Raw genomic sequence first — 19,479 nt, 5'->3', positions numbered from 1 at the left:
ACACTGTACAACGGGGTTGGCATACGATTCACAACGCAGACGTGAGATGAATGGTATCCCTTGCTGCATTCCAACTGTTGCGTCAGCGGTGGCACATTGCCGTATATGCTAATACAGTCACCCAGCGATGTCCATCGCAAAAATGGCCTTGACTCATCTAGTCTGCACTAGGTTAAGAAAGAATTAAGACATGTGTGACAGATTAAAAACTGCCATTGTGGCAATATTGAGGTTATATGACATCTTTTAACATGGTCCAAACGTATTTGATAATAAACGTAATAACCACAATAGACAGAGTGGGGGGTGGGGGTGGTGTCAAGACCGAATTCCGGCGTTTCAAACTAAATGCTTTCTATTAATAATTTCACTTTCAAATAATATTCATGGGATATGTCTACGTCATAACCTCGTTAAAGGTTATTAGCATATTGTGTACGCAGTGCGCATGCTTCGGGCTCTTTTTCCGTATTCCACAACACATATGTCATCACAGCGAGGTAAATTGAAGTTTACGTTCCATGCAACGTAACATTCAGCACCTTCAACGAAGTTTCACCACATTGATGGTGCTAAAGGTTGTGTTCGTATTCGAAGCCCACACATTAGCGACACTACCTGATATACACAACAGCTAGCAAGCCACACCAACCCAGTGACAGCTGAGGATTTGTACACATGCACTTCCATCATGTCATACGCTGTAATATGCAATTAAAATTCCGGTTTCTCCCTAACTTTGGATAAAACTTCCGTATCGCTGATTTCGCGATCAACACTTATGACGGGTAATACAAGTCTAAACAAAGGATAAGACACACTACAGCGACACTATGACGTGTAGCACATGACGTTATTGCTGTATTTATGAATGGTTACACGCCACATCAAACAATGCATATTATAATGCGACTTCGCATGCTAACATTAGCACATATAAAACTATACGCTCTAAACAATTGTAATAATAATCACAGGCACCAAACAAGCAATGTAAGTCACCGGCAGTTATTTTTTTTTATATATTAGACCAATATTGTATTTGTTAAAGAAATATGCTTACAGTCATTGTGTTTAGTGAATGACACAAAAATAAATGTAACAATACTCATACTGATCCCAAGTTTAAAAAAAAAAAAAAAAAAAAAAAGAATTACAGCGATACAAGTCCCGCGTACGTACGCCAAATAGTACCTCGAATGTGTTTAAATGTTTATGGGGAGTCCAGGAAGGTTCCATTTGTCGCTTTTATTATTTGCATTATTTATTAATGACCTTGGCGAGTATCTACAGCATCAATTATCTGGTGCATATGTTGGTTTGCCAAAAATAGTTGCTTTCTACTTACGGATGAGTTTTTTTATCTACAACGCAATTGGCTTACATAGTATTGAATGTCTTGTCAGGACACTCGGCTAAATGGAAACCTAAAGTAAATACAAACAAAACCAAAATCATGGTCTTCAGGAGAGTTAATACTTTGATGCATTACGAGAAATGGTGCTTTAATGGATAAATACTTCAAGTTGTATCTTCCTTTACTTACATGGGTATCACATTTTCTTCTAGTGGTCATTCATTGGTTTATGGCTCAAAAAAAAAAACTTGCTGAACAAGCACGCAATGCAATGTTTGCTTTAAAACGTACTTTATCTAAATATAGCTCCATTGAAATACAAGTTTATATGAAAAATTTTGATTGTAAAATATTACTAATATTAATGTATGGGAGTAAAGTTTGGGGGTTTGATGGCGAGGAAAATGTTGAAAAGGCGCATCGAAAATTTGGCAAATATGTTTTGAATTTTTTTCCAATACATCAAACCCTGTTATTTATGAAGAATTGGACAGATTACCTTTAATATATGCTTTAATATAATAAAATTGATGCTCGATTAACTAGTATTCAATCATACATATATAATGGTGAATAGTTTACCATATTGAATAATAATAACCCGTTTAACTGAAACAAACCTATTACATTACTGATGAAAAATATAAAATACTTTTCGATTATAGATAATTTGTTCTATATGATAAATATAAGTACTTATTCAGCGTAAAGTGTCCCTACATAACACATAGTCATTTACAATCAATATACTTAAATAATATCATCTCAGCGTGAAACAGCAAGAACATTGTATGGACAACAACGTATAGCCAGCCCTTCGCAGTGATCCTTCAGACAAGGCTTATCTTTGCCGGGAGGTACTTTGAAAGTGTAGTTTTGAAACAAACTAACGAAGATGAGAAACATTTCATTCTTGGCTAACGCTTCCCCAACGCAGACACGTCGTCCCGTGGAAAAAGGTAAGACATTTTCAGGTTTGGGCACCAGATTGCCATCTGCATCCAAGAATCGTTCTGCAAAATAAAAAGGTAAAACACGGAAACGTTAACCGAAAACAATAAGGATTATTTCATTAGAATAGCCTACTGTAATACTATCCAGACAGGCCATCCACTCTAAGACTTTCACACAGGGAATATAACACTTTTGAGGTTTTCAAGTCCCGTATTCCGTCAATGAAACATTCATTACTCATAGATTTTGTAAAACTATTTAATTTATGTTTTTGTAAGGCTTCATTCTTTATGACTATTTGTTAGTATTTACACAAATAGGCACAAAAATCACTATGGATGTGCGATTATGGATGATGAAAAATGGATATGTCGGCGGATAGCACTTTGGCTTCACTTTGATTACTTCTCGGTCATAATGTTTATTTTTTCTCCCACAAAATTGACCATGTATTGCTAAATGATAATCTCTATTCTAACTCAACTACAATATAATCTGAATAGCGTCTGAAATGTACCACCACACAATAATACCTGGACGGAATTCTTCTGGTTTCTTCCAGTGCTTCTCATTCATATGCACATTCCATAAATTCATCCACACCCACGTGTACTTTGGTAGCTTGTATTCTCCTATAATAAATTCACATGGCTTTGTATTGTTTTTGTAATTATCACCAATCTATAATATTGTACAAATGTAATCTTTTACGTGACAATAAGAAACGTTATGACCTAAATATGTTTTTTATATTTGATTTTTCACTCATTACAACTTTAATTACACTGTGACACCAACATTTACTGCGCATGTCTCGACCTAAAAATGAATGTTCCCTTACAAAATAAATGTGCACGGCGACTGCATGGGGACTATGCCACCATCACATATCCCACCGCGATTTCGTGATAAAACTGTTCCACAGTAGGCAACTCTCGCATTTGTATGATTTACTATCAGCTCAAGAAAATCACGCGAAGATTGTACTTTTAATAACCATCTCGCGGTAACTGTTAGCCTTAAGCTCGCGAAGAGAATCCAAAGAGCAATGCTGTTTACAAGAAGGTCACGGAGAGTGCGCAATGAGTGATACTGTTTACAGTCAACACGCAAGGTATAAAGCAAAACAATTTACACGTGGAAATAAAATATAGTTTAGATAGCAAACATTTTTTTTTATCAGTCCTCCCCACCACTTATTTTATAATATATCAATATTTTAGTAAATCGCAATTGTAAATTGTCAATTGCGTATATATTGAATTTACTTAATTCATTCACAGACTCGTGATTAAGGTATTATTTAAGCCGATCACAGGCTAATGATGCATATTCATTTTGTTCACATACATTTTGCTTTGGGAAAACTATCATATGAGCTATTGTTTATGCATGCATTTAATGTGACTTTCATATCCTTTACTCAACGAAATAAATGGTACAAAGTGAAAAGTGTTTCTATAAAATTTTTGTTTGAATTATTAAATCAGGGTCAACTGACCATTGTATTCCTTTAAGCTGTTTTTGGAAATTATAATTTATGCGTAAAAAGCAATTTTAATATGTATGCGAGGAACAACGTGCAGTCTGTCCATGGGACTGGCAGAGTGCGCCCAGTATATGTAGACAGCCTGTGGTCAGTACGTGGTAGCATGCACTGGTAGGCGGGGAACGTGCAATAACACGCAGAGGTAAGCAGATGTGTACACAGGGGATAAGCTGTGAGCTTGAGCAAAACTAATGTGCATGTCAAATACACACTCGTTGTGTAAACGCCGAGTTTACGCGATGTGGGGGGTCACAAACACTGTGCTGCACGTTCACGGCGACAAAACAATAGTATCATTCACGCACAGCTCCTTGGCACGGGCTAAGAGGTCAAATACCTTAGCCCGTGCTAAGAAAACGTGCGTGAACGCTTAGCACGGGCTAAGAAAGTACGGATTAAATCTGGCCCTGTTTATAAGACCCGGTCCAGACCCTTATCGCGAGCTAATGAAGAGTGAGTGAACTCTTGCCTAGGGCTAAGCGCCCAAAACGCAATTGTATTCAATGTTCATTGGGATATTTACTATTGTATTCATAACTATTCATTTCAGCAAGCCATTTCCGACATTACAATCAACGCGAACACACATAGAGAGATTGTTCTCGGACAAAAATGAACTAGTAATCATAATTAAAGCGCGGTGGTCGTCGCGCAGTGCGTGCTCGAATTTCATGTAAATAAACTATGTATTTTACACGCGTTGTATACGTCGCTACGAGTCCCATATCGAACAGGACGCGGCGCGACGACTGCCGCCCTTTAAAATGAAGATTTACTTGACCCGTGCTAACCGCCGTTTCCGCCCGCGCGTGAACACTACTATAGTTTGACTGAAATCTTTGTAAGAAGTGACACATGGTACATACCAACTGATGTGTCAATCGTAGTAGTGTGTGGTACCGCGAACGGTGCAACGGTTCGTATTCTTGTAACTTCGTGAATCACAGCTTCGCAATAGGGCAGTATTGCCTTGTCCGACAGCAGAGGTAGACGATCGTGTCCGATGGCCTGGTCGATTTCTGTTTGTACTTTTGTTTGTACATCCGGGTAACAGCATAGATATGCTACACACCAGTCCAATGTGGTAACAGTTGTGTCTAAACCAGCTGTTGAAAAAAAAAAAAACATATTTACGTTTCATTGTTTGATAAAATGAACACAAATTAGCAGTGTATTCTATTAGTACTTGCCTCCGAATACATCAGCTACAGTCTGTCTGAGATTAACATCGCCAATAAGGGCAGCGTCCGCCTCCCCAGCTTTCAGTGCCTTCTCTTGTGCAATTAACAAGTCATCAATAAGATCGCGTGCTTCTCTGTTACCTGTTTGATAGGCGGATATTCATATTAGGTAGACAGACACAGCAAACAAACAAGATGTGTACTGATTGGTCATATATGCGAGATAATCTTACAATTCACTTCCATAAGTCTATTACGATAATACACATCGCACCCCGCTGACGTACGTTGTAGTGTCAACATAATTGCGTATACGTAGGTACATAATGTTCAAATCATTTAGCTAAATTCTGCTGTATTGGACAATCACGTTTGTTTAAATATATTAGCCTTCTCAGAAGTGAAAATCTGTATAATGTTTTGAAAACTAAGTTTGCTGTAATATGCTCAATATGGAGCATCCGTCAGATTCATAAGGTGAGATGATCCGCTGTTTAGTTTTTAAAGTTTTATTTTTTTACGAAATATTTCAACAAACGATTTTCAATCGATTTCAATTGATTACTCCTATTCGTACGCTGAATACTGGGATATTACTCACCATTTTCAAACTTCAGTTTGTGTTCGTCAATTTTACATTGAATCGTCTGCAGGTATGCCTTGTATAATGCTTCAACTTTAGTTCGGCCGGTGGTCGGTATATATCGGAAAAAGGGTATAAAGTCAGCCACTAATCCATTTCCAAATGCTTCATTAAGATCATTAATGAACTTTAAATAACCAAGAAACTCTTTGTCATTCAGTTCATACCTTTGATTAGAAAAAAAAATACATATGATCTACATTGACAGCAATATTTTACAATAGAAATGGAACACATTGTGTTTTCAACACTACATAAATCGCACATCTATAATACAAACTTGTTGATTCATGTCATACTAGTATTTAGTGACAAATTACGCTGCATATTAAATTACCCAAAATTATCACGTAATCGCTTTATCACTAATGCAATATTACATTGCTAATCCACACATTAGTTACCTCTGTCCAAAACACATTGTAGCCATAATGTTCGCAATCATTAACAGAATTGCGGGTTTGGGGTGAAATGGTTGGCCGTTCTTTTCATTAATGGCTTGCTGCAGGCGAGGAAATGACACGTCTCTAATTAGACTTTCCAGCTTCTCTCCGTTGGCATAATTTCTAATATATATAAGTAAATGTAAAATGTAGATTATTTTTATGTGTACATTCGTTCTCATATATTATCACCTATCAACATTGAACAATAAGAACACATATTGTAAGTGAGGGAACGATTTATAAACAGTTTCAAAGCCCGACAATGGATAATTTAAAATTTATATTCGTTAGTTCATCCTAACAAATATTAATATACATCTGTCACCGTAACGCCATAAGTTACAGCGTGCCGTAATTTTGCGGTATTTCACGGGGTATTTTCATCCTACCATATTAGGAAATGCGAATTCCAAATATGGAATGATTACGTGCGTAAGCGTCTTCTAATAATAAAAACAAATATGGCTGCCACCAGGGTTTGACCGGACTCTACACAAAGAAGTTCGCTTTAAACTTTTTGGTTGCGGCATTCCTATGATGTATCATTGGGAGGAATAAAATGTATAATAAAAAGTTTATTACGAGGATACTACAAACTATGCACTCAGACAGTACGCCGCGCATCGACCTCGCGTCGTTCGATACTCTCGCTGCACTGTCTTCGTGCACACTTTTCGGTATCCTCGTAATAACGTCGTACTATGCAGATGATAATGAAATTGTCCTAATATTATTGACTTATGCCGCCCTCGTAGACAAGTTTATAATCACCAGCAGTGGCAAAACATGAGTGAGAATAATATGAATAACAGGCACATATACACGCGCAAAAGGCGAAATTGAAACTCACTGTCACAGCAAATGCGCCCAACCACTGTAAGCAGACGTGCCCTTATTACGTTGTACGCACTGTGCATGGTTTTTAGCAGACGTGCCCTTATTACGCTGTACGCACTGCGCATGGTTTTTTCAACGTCAGAGACTCGAAATTTAAGCCAGTGGCACACTTAAATCCCGCAACAGTCTTTCGTAGAGCTTGATCTGCGTCTGGGCGCAGCGCTATTAAGGTAGACCACACCTCGATGACGTCATCACAATGCATCATTTTATGTATTCAGTCTCTTCCCCGTTTGCGTTAGCTCCAAAATATTGAAGTAAGCTATGATAAAATCGTGAGATAACCGGAGAAAATTTACAAACAAGGTCGAAAACTATATTTCTGGCGCTACTTCTGGCTATATGTCGGTAGACAGGCGATTTCACGTTGGCGCCGTACATGCGTTCTGTCATTGCATAAACTGTTGAAATTGCAAAATCGATTTATTTTTCGTGAATCAATACTCAATTAATTAAATTTCGAGAAACTTATAAGAAAGGTTATAAGTTTATTTATTTCAAGAGTGAACAATATGCTACCCCAGACCATTCGTCCCGGTGTTATCGCTATCGCCACACGAGACTCCAGCTTGTCTCCTATACAATTTGACTGCGCACATCCAGAAAGTTGATGTAGCTGTGATTGGTGGAATACTAATGAGTTGAGTGTCAATCAAACGCCCACGCTATCTTTAGTAAACAAAGTCACGTGACACGCGCCATTTTAGTTTTGGCAGGCGATTTCAAGGCAGCACGCTTAACCCTTTCGTTCACAGGTTGGGAGATATTAGAATGACTGACAATTTCACGCCACTGTTTTACATTATTGGCGGATTTTAATTCTGCGCTATCAATCTTTCTCTTACAAACTAGACATAGATGAGACGACAGAGTCGCTCCTTTCACAACGTCGCACTGGATCAAATTGGAAAGACGATTTCCATAAGTTATCCCTCCTGCTTTTCCTGGCTTGAATAAATTCACACACGACTTTAACTGTCCACAAACTCGAAGACTACACGAACACAGTCTACAATAGTCGTCCGCAACAATATGTATGTATTTCTTCGGTGTACTGATGCACGAATGCACCGTGACACGGTGTTTCTGGGGTGTCGCCATCGCTGAGAATGCCGCCGGCGCAATTTTTCACCCAACTCGCGATTCTGTTTTGCAACATTTTATCAATATTCCCTTTGACAAAATCGCCGACAAAAGCACCGCTTTGCTGATCTTTTGTTCTATAATTCTTAATGCAAACACCGACCCTAGTAGTAATTAGTAACGTCGCCTAGTACATATGAACGGTCGTCATTGCAAATCGAACATCCTTTTGAAATTTGGACGTCGGGCAGGCGATTTCAAGGCACCGCACTTAAATATTAGCAACATATTTTTCTGAGCGGTTGTTTATTCTCTTTCAAACGAGACATAAATGTGACGACATAGTCGATCCCTTATCCACCGCTAAGAATGCCGCAATGTTTCGTTCGTTTTGCAACATGCCACAGATCGTCGAAAAAAACACCACTTCGACGGAAGATTGCGTAATAAGGGGGTTAAAACAAGAAAACAAATGCCATGTTTAATACATATCGACCTGTTTTACTTGCGAAAGATAACGGAACATGAACTCGTTTCGTGCGACTTCGGAACCGAAGGAACACACCAACAACGTTGAATTTACCTGCTATCTTCCAAATATGGTATATTAATTTATTCAGTTGTTTATTTAGAGTGACGTCCGCGGTCGAATGCGATTGGCTATCGATGTCAGTGCAAAGGTCATATGAATATTAAAATTAAGTGGGCGGAAGGAAAATTGTATAGGAGACAAGCTGGAGTCTCGTGTGGCGATAGCGATAACACCGGGACGAATGGTCTGGGGTAACAATATGCCATCCCAAAAGAAATACGTATTATATTTTGTTTCTCAGTTCCCAGGGTACATTCTACTCCAGAAACAATTATTAAAATAGAGAAAAATGCAAGTGTTCTTCAGTGATAAATAACGTTGTATGCATTAGTTTACAGGAATGTTATGACAACTTAGTTGATATTAGTCGTATTTTGTTGATTATTCGAAATATTGGATGATAAAAGCCGTTGAAATTGTTTTTCGTGATTGGAAACAGTTGCGTATGACAATAACCATCGAAATCAATCAGTTTTTAGGGCCAAGGTATCTCTATAATTTAATGGGTTTTTTTCAGTCGTTTCATGGATTTTCGGTTTCATCGCGGCGCGCTGAGTGTGAAAAAAACTGATATGTAAATATAAATAATATGTCTTATGAAACACACTGACCAAATGTGATGCAATGCAATTCTCACCTCATTGCTTGATGTACGAATTTGCGCAGAACCTTCCACTTCGGCGTGAAATCAGCCATTACTATATCTTCTCCTCCCTCAGACAACATTTCGACTAAACATACAACAAAACATAAAATAACAACACGAATATAATTATTTCTATAAATAATCAAACATCTCCACTCGTGGGTGCAAACTTTAATTTATCTAAGCTGGTAGTTATCAGGAAGAATTTGAAGAAAAAAACATTTTTTTACCACAAATGACAAAAATATTTGCCAAAAATAGAGAATTGAAGATATCGTCACAAAATGAACAAATCTGACAGATTGATTAATAAAGAAATTAATAAATCCACCCAAGGTGCCTACAAGTATTAAAGCAATTGAGCTAATAAGTTGAAAATGCAATTGTTGACGGACCACAGAGGGACAACGGAAGGAAAACACCTATATGAGCAGCTCCACTCTATCATGTACGATGACAGCGGAGCTAAAAAGTTTGACCAAAACAATCCGATCAGAAATAACTTGACACGCAAACTATCAACTATTATGGCCGGTCAATGACAAAATTGCCACCAGTCGACTTTAAAATGTAAACAAAACAGAACGCACATAAGTAATTCAGCCTGTTCAACCAGCTTATCGAATTTGGACAACGCATGTGTGACAAAAAGAACTGTAATTGCAATGTATCGGCATTTTAATGACTACGATAGCCATAACTCCAACGTCTGAACAGGGACTAATATATCAAGTTGGTATGTTTTCAGCAACCTTTATATGTATGGAATCCAAGTTACAGACTTGGTTACTTAGTGCGATTCATTTAAGGGTCGAAACATATTACTTTGATTAATAAGTGTCTTCCATGCAATTCCTAGTTGAAGATGATATTCTTTATTTTGTATTTTTTTTATTTCCCTGGCCACAATGGAAATAGGAGTATAGAAATGTGTTTCTGTCAATGTTTTTTTTTAAATACTTTCATATCATTAACGTAGGTACTGATATCACAATTATTTCCCAAACCTATCTTTTCATAACATCTAACTTTCATGATATATTCTAGAAACATCACAAGAAATAAAAACATGATTACAGTAAATAACGTACATGAGTAAACGTTAGGACGTCCAGCATAATCGTTCTGTTTCTTCACCAATGTTTCCTTTATAACTTCAATGGAATTCAGAATAACCACTGGTGTATTGCCGAGTTTGATAGTGTATACATCCCCATATGTTTTCGCATAGTTGGTCAGAGTAATATGTGGCTCTTTTGCTAGAGCTGAAATAAGAAGACATTTACCTAAGAAATTCGAGTAGTTTTTCTTCTTCATAGATGGAAGTGTATTTATATATTTCCAATAATTTATTTTGAACTCTGGTTTAAAGGGTGACAGTCGTCGCGCCCCGCATGAGCGAGATCTATGGGTCTCATATAAACAAAGATGGCGACTTTGACTGTTGCGCAGATCAATAAGTACAGACTGGGACGTCACCAAGCTTTAATTAGGTATTTTTTTTAGGTGATTGGAAGGTATCGAAGGAGTCGCCGGTGGTAATTAGTGCAAGTCGCGCCCAGGTCAAACCTCATACTTGTTATTTCCATTAGAAGAGCGCTTTGGATTGTGGGAAAATCAATGTTTATCAACACAAATGTCGCACATGCGCAGCGCGACGACTGCCGCCTTTTAACTAGATAGAATAAATTACACGTACTATCGAAACAGTCACTCAAAATATGTACAGTTGTCTAGTAATACTGTTAAGCCGAGGGGTCGTCACCTGTACACGCGCGCAAAGGCTCATGAGTAACGCTTGTTTGTAAACAACGACACGCTATGGCTATCTAACGCATGCGCAGGCAACGACTCCCCCGCTTTAACATGAGTAGCGAACACTCACGACCATTACATCATCACGAATGCAAAATGAATAAAATGATATAAAAAAAATAACTTGAACTGAAAAAAAACACTGACTTGAAGTCAAAAGTCTGTACTTTATAACCGAATCAATGAAATATTTCACAATAACCAGGTGTGACAGCCATAAACGCGACTTCAAATGTCCTACATGTCTGACCTGTATGTTTTTCCAGGTTTGTTTGATCGATGTAAGGAGTTCTATATAGATTTGCGGCGTGATTTAGTAACGGTGTACAATTCAATCTCTGTGCTGTATTTGAGATCTTTTTAAACGTATGGATGGCTTTTCAAAGACGTGAAATACTGATAATAAGTATTTTTTATTTGGTGACGTGTACCGATATTCGTTGGGCTTATCTTCGGGTTCATGACTGCGCTTGGAATGGCTAAGTTTACATGGCGGCGACAACTGTACATTTGGTTTATTAAAGCGCGGTAGTCGTCGCGCAGCGCGTGTTCGAATTTCATGTAAATAAACAATGTATTTTACACGCGTTGTATACGTCGCTATGAGTCCCATATCGAACAGGACGCGGCACGACGACTGCCGTCTTTTAAATGTTCCTTCTTTAAATTGATTTGCGTAGTTTCGAATTGTCTTCTTTGCTGTTAGAGTCTGTATTTTTTGATTATTTGGGTTTTACTTCACAGTCGCGATCTATGGGGGGGGGGATGTAAACTGGCATGGCATTCATAATTATGCAATAATTAACTGTACTGATAGTCTTTGAGAATATGTTAATGTGATTTGCTTTCAAGAACTTGAGGCAATTATTATTTGTGAAATACACTAGACGGCAGTTCAAATTACGTACATTTTTAACTCAACCAAGAAGTAATAACGGACGCAATGATAATCGGTTTAAACGACCTCAAAACAGGAGTGACAAGATTTTTTAGTTCGCCATTAATGTTTATACTATTAGCGGTAAGGGATATGAAAGCAGGTTTCGCACACTTTTGAGGGATATTTATGAAGCTCTCAAACCCTCCATTTCTCGGCACGTGTGAACAAAACTTTACAAATATTTACTAATTATATATAACAATAATTTCAGCTGGTATATGAAATACATGTTTGTGCTTATGATCATACGATATGTTGCATTATATACCAACTGTCAAATATACATATTTATTAGGTCATAAAAATGGATTTTCCTTCCCCATTGTAATTGTTTCGAATGATACAAGGAGATCAAGATGGTCCAGAAACACTAAACCTGCTTACTTCAAACACACATATTTCAGTGAAATTAAATCTGAATCTTTTTAATTTAATGCTGAATTAGTGTGTGGTAATTTGGATATTAACAAGAGACCCGAGCACTGTCAGGCATGTGAAATCGGAATATAGATGGACCCCTTAGGGCCGGCCAGCCGGCATATTCTACAAAAATGGCTTCATCGGATCGTTGCGATTCTGGCAAAATATTGTTTCGATAATCTCATATGAGATTATTGCAAAGCTGTGATTTGTCTATAGGTTGCACTATTTGGTACAACCTGTATAGACATAATCTAATTTTAAGTTTTATAAATCTATGGTATATACAAACTTAAATGTTTGATAAGCATACGAAGTCATGCATGTAAATGATGTAAGGACAGTCATGGTATATGTGTATAACATCGCTTTGAAATTATTTACTTTGAAAGTATGTTCACATCACACTTGAGAACACGCCGGATCCATGAGGTGTTGAGAAAACAGAGACTGGAGATAAAATCTATATAACAGAAATAAACGTTCTTATTGGTGTTTATTTGGATTTTTACACTTTTAATGCAGGTGTTATTTTCATGAAAAAAATTTAAATTATGGTTGTCAATATGACCGAGTATCGCGAGACTTTGTCGTCCGTATTTGAATTACAACTGTTGACTAGCCCTATTCTAAATCACGTGGCAGATGGTGCCCGTTGACGATTGACTGTTTGGGGTGTTTGTCTGTAAAAACCGTTTTCAATCAGATTTCGAGCGAAGGATTTACTGAAATGATGAATATTTGCTTCAAGGAAGCGCTCTGCACTTCAACACAGTGAATTAGCATATGATCACAAGCGTGAAATTTAAAGCGGGGTAGTCGTCACCTGCGCATGCGTCAGATGGCCATAGCGTGTCATTGTTTACAAACAAGCGTCTACCCATGAGCCTTTGCGTTTTTAGCGCGTGTTATCGTCGCTTGGAACTCGATTCCCCCGCGTGCACAGGTGACGACCCTCCCGCTTTAATTTAAAATTTGAGTACTGTTATCAGAACTTCTAAAATTTGGTTCTTCCTGAAAAATGTAAAAATTGCAATTCTAGCCAAGAGCCGACAGTAGAAATGATAAACATAATAAGAACTCACCGAGCATATTGCCAATGAAAGGATACCCCCTCGGTCCAGATGGAAATCCAGAAGGTATACGAAGACTCAACACTCCATATATAATTATACACACTAATACCAGTAATACGATGTTGGTTGGGTTACTCAGACAGTCTTGTAAGCAGCTGTATATCGCCATAGTACAAACGCTGGAAAATAAGATACACTCATCAATCATTGTACCAGAAAACGTGATGATAGTTCGTACAGAATCGTGCATCAACAACGGTTTGGTACAAAACCATGGATGCAATAAATTATGAGTACACACGGACTGTGCTTAGCGCCAAAAATGTGGCGGGAAAATGACATTATTGTTTAGGGTAACGATTTTTTGTTTCACTTTTCTACTAACTTTTTTAATTCTAAAAAAAATGGCGCTCAGTAATGTAGATCGTTAACGCACACTAACGATTACAATGTAGAACCTCACTGTGTAGATTTCATTGACATCGACAAGCGTCATTTGTTTGCATGCACAGTATTACTCAGCACTAGTCTACTCGGTCACCGTTCCTCAACACGAGACGATGACTCAGCAGACAAGGTTAACATGTTTACTTTTATGACGGCAATGCCATTGTATACCAGACTATCATGGACTCGTTGCGTTGGCGTACAAAGCACACAAAGCAACCATTGACATTACGTATGAGACAAAAAATCTGTAAATCACTCAACCACAGTCGCTTTTTAGAGGCTGCTACAAGTCGTTGACTTATATATCAAATGACCTGCTAGGGCGAAACTAGTAATACCACAGGGAGCCCAGGAACTATAATCAACTGTACGCACTCTCTATGAGCGGAGGGGGGGGGGGGGGTATCGGCTGGTATCTAGTGTAAGAAATAGACAAGTGATGAAGGCTCCATCAGCTCACATTTTTGAAACTCGAAAAAACGGTCAAAAAGAATGCAAAATAAAATCTAAAAAAAAATTAGAAAGAGCAACCAATATTCTTCAAGCTGGTATTTTTTTTAGATTTTATTTTCCATTCTTTTTGACCGTTTTTTCGAGTTTAAAAAATGTGAGCTGACTGGAGCCTTCATCCCTTGTCTATTTCGTACACTAGATACCAGCCGATATCCCCCCCCGCTCATAAAGACTGCGTACAGTTAATTATAGTTCTGGGCTCCCTGTGGTAAAACTGTGACTCATCATAAAAGTGTTATGCCCTTGAAGTGACCGCCATGCCATTGCGTATGGCCTAGTTGTATTGACCGCCAATGGACACTAGACATGTGAATATTTTTGAAACACATATTGAGGATATTGCAATTTCCGTGGTGAGCCAAGGTCGTCAACAACAGTATGCCCGAGTCAGATCAACGCACAGGATCGACTACCACCCAACTCCAGTGTGCCCCAAGTGTACCTACCCGGCACACGTATCCTCCTATTTATCACAAACTAGGCGCCACACTACCCTCAATCAATTGTCAATATTAACATACCTAGAGGTGGGGGGGGGATTACTGTATGCGAGAAACTTACCTTTCGTTCACAACACCGATTCATAAAATGACCTTAGAATGACCTCTGTTGGATTCTGCGTGGAAGTACTCTACAATGTGTCCTCGTTCACACTGCAATATAATAATAATAGGCACAATCTATTACGGATGGCGCATTTATTTATTTATTTATTTATTTATTTATTTATTTATTTATTTATTTATTTATTTATTTATTGATTGATTGATTGATTGATTGATTGATTGATTGATTGATTGATTGATTTATTTATTTGAGTTTAGCCAAGACTAGTACTTCAAATAGATGATTATCGTTCCCCCGAGGCCCTGTGTAAGCTGCCAGTTATTCACACATATAAGTGAAACACTGAGAGTATTTATTCTGTGGATTAGATACTAAATACAGACATCACAAGTGAAAATGTTAAGATTGTCCATCTCAAAATATCAATCGAAGAGCATTTAAATTGTCACCATTTTTACTTTGATTTCTCAAATGAATTCGAACATTAGAAGGATAGTAACACATGATTATGTTAACGATTATTCCAGAAGTATTGGGGTCTTTAGAACAATATGTGAAATATGCGCTGCTCTGAATTTGCACGAATTAAGAGAAATTCATTTATAATTAGTAAAATATTTTATTGCACTATAAACGTCCATATTCCAACGATGTTCAGTGCGTAGGAATTTGTGTGATTCTTTTGGCTTTCCGATTTATTGAGTGTCTGAATTTCATATTCAAACACTTTTGAATAGTGTACGGCCTATGCGGATTCACACAAAATCACTTGTTTCAAATTATTGCGGGGAGCAATAACAAAAACGAATCCAGGAAAATCATCAAATACAGAGAGTCGCGAAAGCTCAATAAAACCGCATGAATGATCACAGAGTGCAACGTCGTTCACGTTATTTTTTTTTATTATTGTATTAAATTTATTGTGAGATTAAATCAAGGTATCCAACCTGGTGCTTTATGGTGTGCATGTTTATGTGTGCATGGAACAGTTACATTATTTTGTATCAAAATGATAAATAATTGTTTTAGTATTAGTCATCAATAAGTAGCTTTTTTTTATTCACCGTGAATCTGCTTTTTTATAAGAATTATTAAAAAGATGCGCAAATAATGGCATTTTAGCAGCAATTATCAAAGACCCCACAGTAAACTTGAAATCATATTTATTGAGTTGAACAAACTACACACTTTGTAATTTCATTCAGTTTCTTTCAATCATAATTCAAGACAAATATAAGACAAAAGAGAATATAGCAAATTATCCCTTTTCTGTAATATTCATGTGTAATCGGTAATCATGAAAGTTATTTATGGGTGCATAGGGAATACGTTTCGTTATGAATTATTCTAATATAAATCAGTTTTTTCACAGGTGTTTTTCTACTAAAAAAGGAATTTCACAATGTCGAAAACGGAAAGTCTTTATCTTAGTGTTATTACAAAAACGAAATATTGAGATTTTTGTTATATCTTCTAGTTAAGTTGGTAATTTTATAAACATTTTTTACCGTACGTAATTACAATTTGCAGTGAGTGGATTAAAAAATCCATATTTTACTGTTTGTTGTTGGCTTTGTAAAATTAACAGCTTCATCGTATTCATTCGTTTAAGGAAATTTAAACTAAGCTGCCATATATTTTTATTCACCCGACTGAGAGAATAATTTTGAGTCAAAACACTTGAATAGTGAACGCTATTTTGATGTATCTCCTGGTATGTATGATGTATCTCTTGTTATGTATGATGTATCTCTTGGTATACTACATATATGTATTAAGACAAAACTGAAACAGCGATTGCATCCAGAGTAACTGGCCTGGACACCCACAAAGCAATACAAAATGGCTACCAGATGTGTGAGGGAGAATCATTCGTTTTATCGATCTTTAAACCATTTGATCGTTCATAGAACACTGTATGTTTGTGTTTATTCATATCTTATTTATTCGACAGTATCTTTCTCAGAATCATCATTTCAGACTCATCTGTTTTCTCCGTATTTCATTTTAGAATCCTACGGGAAACTAGCACACTCAGTGGCAATTTAGCCAATATTTGTTCGAATGTCGGAGTACTAAGCTTCTAATGAACCCATGAAAACTAGACTAGACGAATGGTACTAGACGGAATCCGATGCTACGCGTCCTTTTGGAGGGGGCGTATTAATAATAGTTCCTGTACATTTGTTTACGAGGTATCTCTGCTCTCTCCCCCATATGTTGGCCAAATACTAAACAAGCCACATTGTGATCAAAACAGCTCGACTGTCTTTGTAGAGTGCCTTCCTCAAAAAAAGTTGTTTGGCACGTTATACCTAAACCCGATTATACAATTCTAACACCACCGTTTCCTTCGGCCCAGTCACTGTTGCTGGAACTTCCTAGTTTTTCTGGATAACCAACAGATGAACACCAGGGAGCAACGAAACACTCTTCTCCCGGACCCGCTTTGCAGTTAACATCCAATGACATCACCAATGATTTCGAAATTGGTGCCGATTGCGAACACAGTCAGCTGGTGAAAAAAGAAAAAAAATCTTTTCTCGGGGTATGTAAATTCGAAATCTTCATCCAACTCTGGAGCCAATCAGTGACTGTCTTACAGTTTGATGAGGATTTCGGTTTTAAATACCCTGGCCCGGGGTAGTGTTCTGGGTTATTCATGTAATGATGTGTTCGTATGCAAGGAATGTTCCACACAAAAACTAAAAATGCACTTGACTTCAATTTTATTAGTAGTTGGCGGGATCCGTCAGAAATGAACATATATACCAATCCGCCGGCGTCAAATGCAAAATTCAACTATGAGGGTGTCAAAATAACAGGTGAAATATCAGGTGAAATAGTCCTTAAACTTCTAGAAACATACTTATGGAACACTACGTCATTTATAGAAAACCAAACTATCATCACTCTTCCAAAATGTGTATGCAAGAACGACACTAGACTACGACTGTGCATTCCCTACGATTACGCTTTCTGCAACGTTGCCGATTTCCTATTTCTTTATAAAGAAGAAAGTGTATTACATTTTAAACGTAAGCGGGCGCACGCACTGGGGTCACTAAAAGTCCGGTTCATCAGTAAGCGGGAGAAGCGTACTTAACAGACCCATGGCAGACCTGTATTAGTCGACACTTTATACTTTATTGAGTATTAATTCACAACGAATTACTTTTTTATTTCTAAATTATTCGGTTTTTTATCACCTAATAATTCAGTTTGAGATTATTTCCTACAGTTTACAATCTGAAAGTCGCATCAATACATTCCGGCATCACGGTGCTCGTAAATTCTTGTTTTCTTATTTCTGTCTAAAAGGGCATTACTGTAAAAAAAGCAATATATAGTAAAGAAGTATCCTTTGTCTTTTAATGCAAATTCTACTACTTATCTACATTTCTACGAATCAAATGAAAAAAAAAAAAAATAAAAAAAAAAATAAAAAAAATAGTGATTATGCAAAACCCAAAATTTTATAGCGGCAGTATTTTTAATTTGGCTCAAATATTAGTGCCTGTTGACACACTACGCTGCTTTTGTAGGCGTGGAAACCTTGACAAGTCATATCATATTTGTACCGTATCTTGCAATATGTTTAATTTTACTATTTACTTTTATGCAATATGTGTCAAATGAACGAGTTTTTTAAACGATGATGTCACCATTCAGTTAACTCGCATACATCAATGTAGCTGCCTTATTGACTTTGCTCCCCCACCCACTGTACGCTAACTCCGAGCAAGTCGAACCACGCGAATGACGTCTTTTGCAGCGCCCTCACACGGCAAAATCGAACGTTTTACGGAACTCGGGAAAGATTTATTATATCATCCTTGTGTACTGACAGTGACAGTGAAAGTGCAAGAACACCCCCCCCCCCTCAATGGTTACCTCGATATTACAAAAAATGCTTTTTCAGAACCAGCTACTACTCCATCCAATCAAACAGCAACCGTTTATATCGTTATACTTCGTTGAAATGGACACTACTTCACAGGCTGTAGGCGATCTCATTGACATTGACCACAAAACATCTCCGAAAATTGCACATGATGCAATATATCACAAATGGTATGAGACAATAAACCAATTTTAAATGCGAAACCGAAATCGTCGGCATCCAAGAGTCGGGAGCCAGTCAGCGACGGCCTCACAGTTAGATACCCAGGAAATGTCTTCTATGGTGTAATTAGATGTTCGTATGCAAGAGATTTTTCCACACAGAAACCACAAATTCCGCCCAAGCGAATCGTTTGGCTTTGAATGATTGGTACTTGTATCCCGGTCTGTTTGGTCTCAAGCCGTATTCAAGATGACTAGTACTTACCCCCTATAGTAAATATCTGC

General features: G+C 37.4%; 1 protein-coding gene across 2 annotated transcripts; it reads right to left on the bottom strand.

The window, feature by feature from the left end:
* Positions 1–1,631: 1,631 nt before the first annotated feature.
* On the bottom strand, positions 1,632–15,173 carry LOC100373223 (cytochrome P450 1A5-like). Of its 2 annotated transcripts, none has more exons than XM_002737094.4 (10): positions 15,124–15,173; positions 13,609–13,778; positions 10,440–10,613; positions 9,340–9,433; positions 6,089–6,250; positions 5,643–5,851; positions 5,051–5,182; positions 4,727–4,966; positions 2,845–2,943; positions 1,632–2,370 (listed from the first exon to the last, which is right to left on the bottom strand). In XM_002737094.4, the coding sequence occupies exons 2-10, from the start codon at positions 13,766–13,768 to the stop codon at positions 2,123–2,125; spliced, it is 1,518 nt and encodes a 505-aa protein (XP_002737140.1). In that variant the 5' UTR covers positions 13,769–13,778; positions 15,124–15,173; the 3' UTR covers positions 1,632–2,122. The 2 variants fall into 2 exon arrangements, with proteins under 2 accessions (XP_002737140.1, XP_085349760.1); XM_085493634.1 differs by lacking the exon at positions 15,124–15,173 and adding an exon at positions 13,985–14,136.
* Between the last annotated feature and the right edge of the window lie 4,306 nt (positions 15,174–19,479).

This window comes from Saccoglossus kowalevskii, chromosome 19 (assembly GCF_978046115.1).
Source record: "Saccoglossus kowalevskii chromosome 19, keSacKowa6.1, whole genome shotgun sequence".
NCBI classification, from domain to species: Eukaryota; Metazoa; Hemichordata; class Enteropneusta; family Harrimaniidae; genus Saccoglossus; species Saccoglossus kowalevskii.
Note: the sequence above shows the minus strand (reverse complement) of the source record. Positions and strands in the feature narration are given on the sequence as shown.

Excerpts from the sequence above, each read along its gene's own strand:
- LOC100373223 (XM_002737094.4), bottom strand. The coding sequence starts at position 13,768 with ATGGCGATATACAGCTGCTTACAAGACTGTCTGAGTAACCCAACCAAC. Across the intron at positions 9,434-10,439 it reads ACGTCCTAACGTTTACTCAT|TCGAAATGTTGTCTGAGGGA; the intron begins GTACGTTATTTA and ends TTGTATGTTTAG. Across the intron at positions 4,967-5,050 it reads TGTAGCTGATGTATTCGGAG|CTGGTTTAGACACAACTGTT; the intron begins GCAAGTACTAAT and ends TTTTTTCAACAG.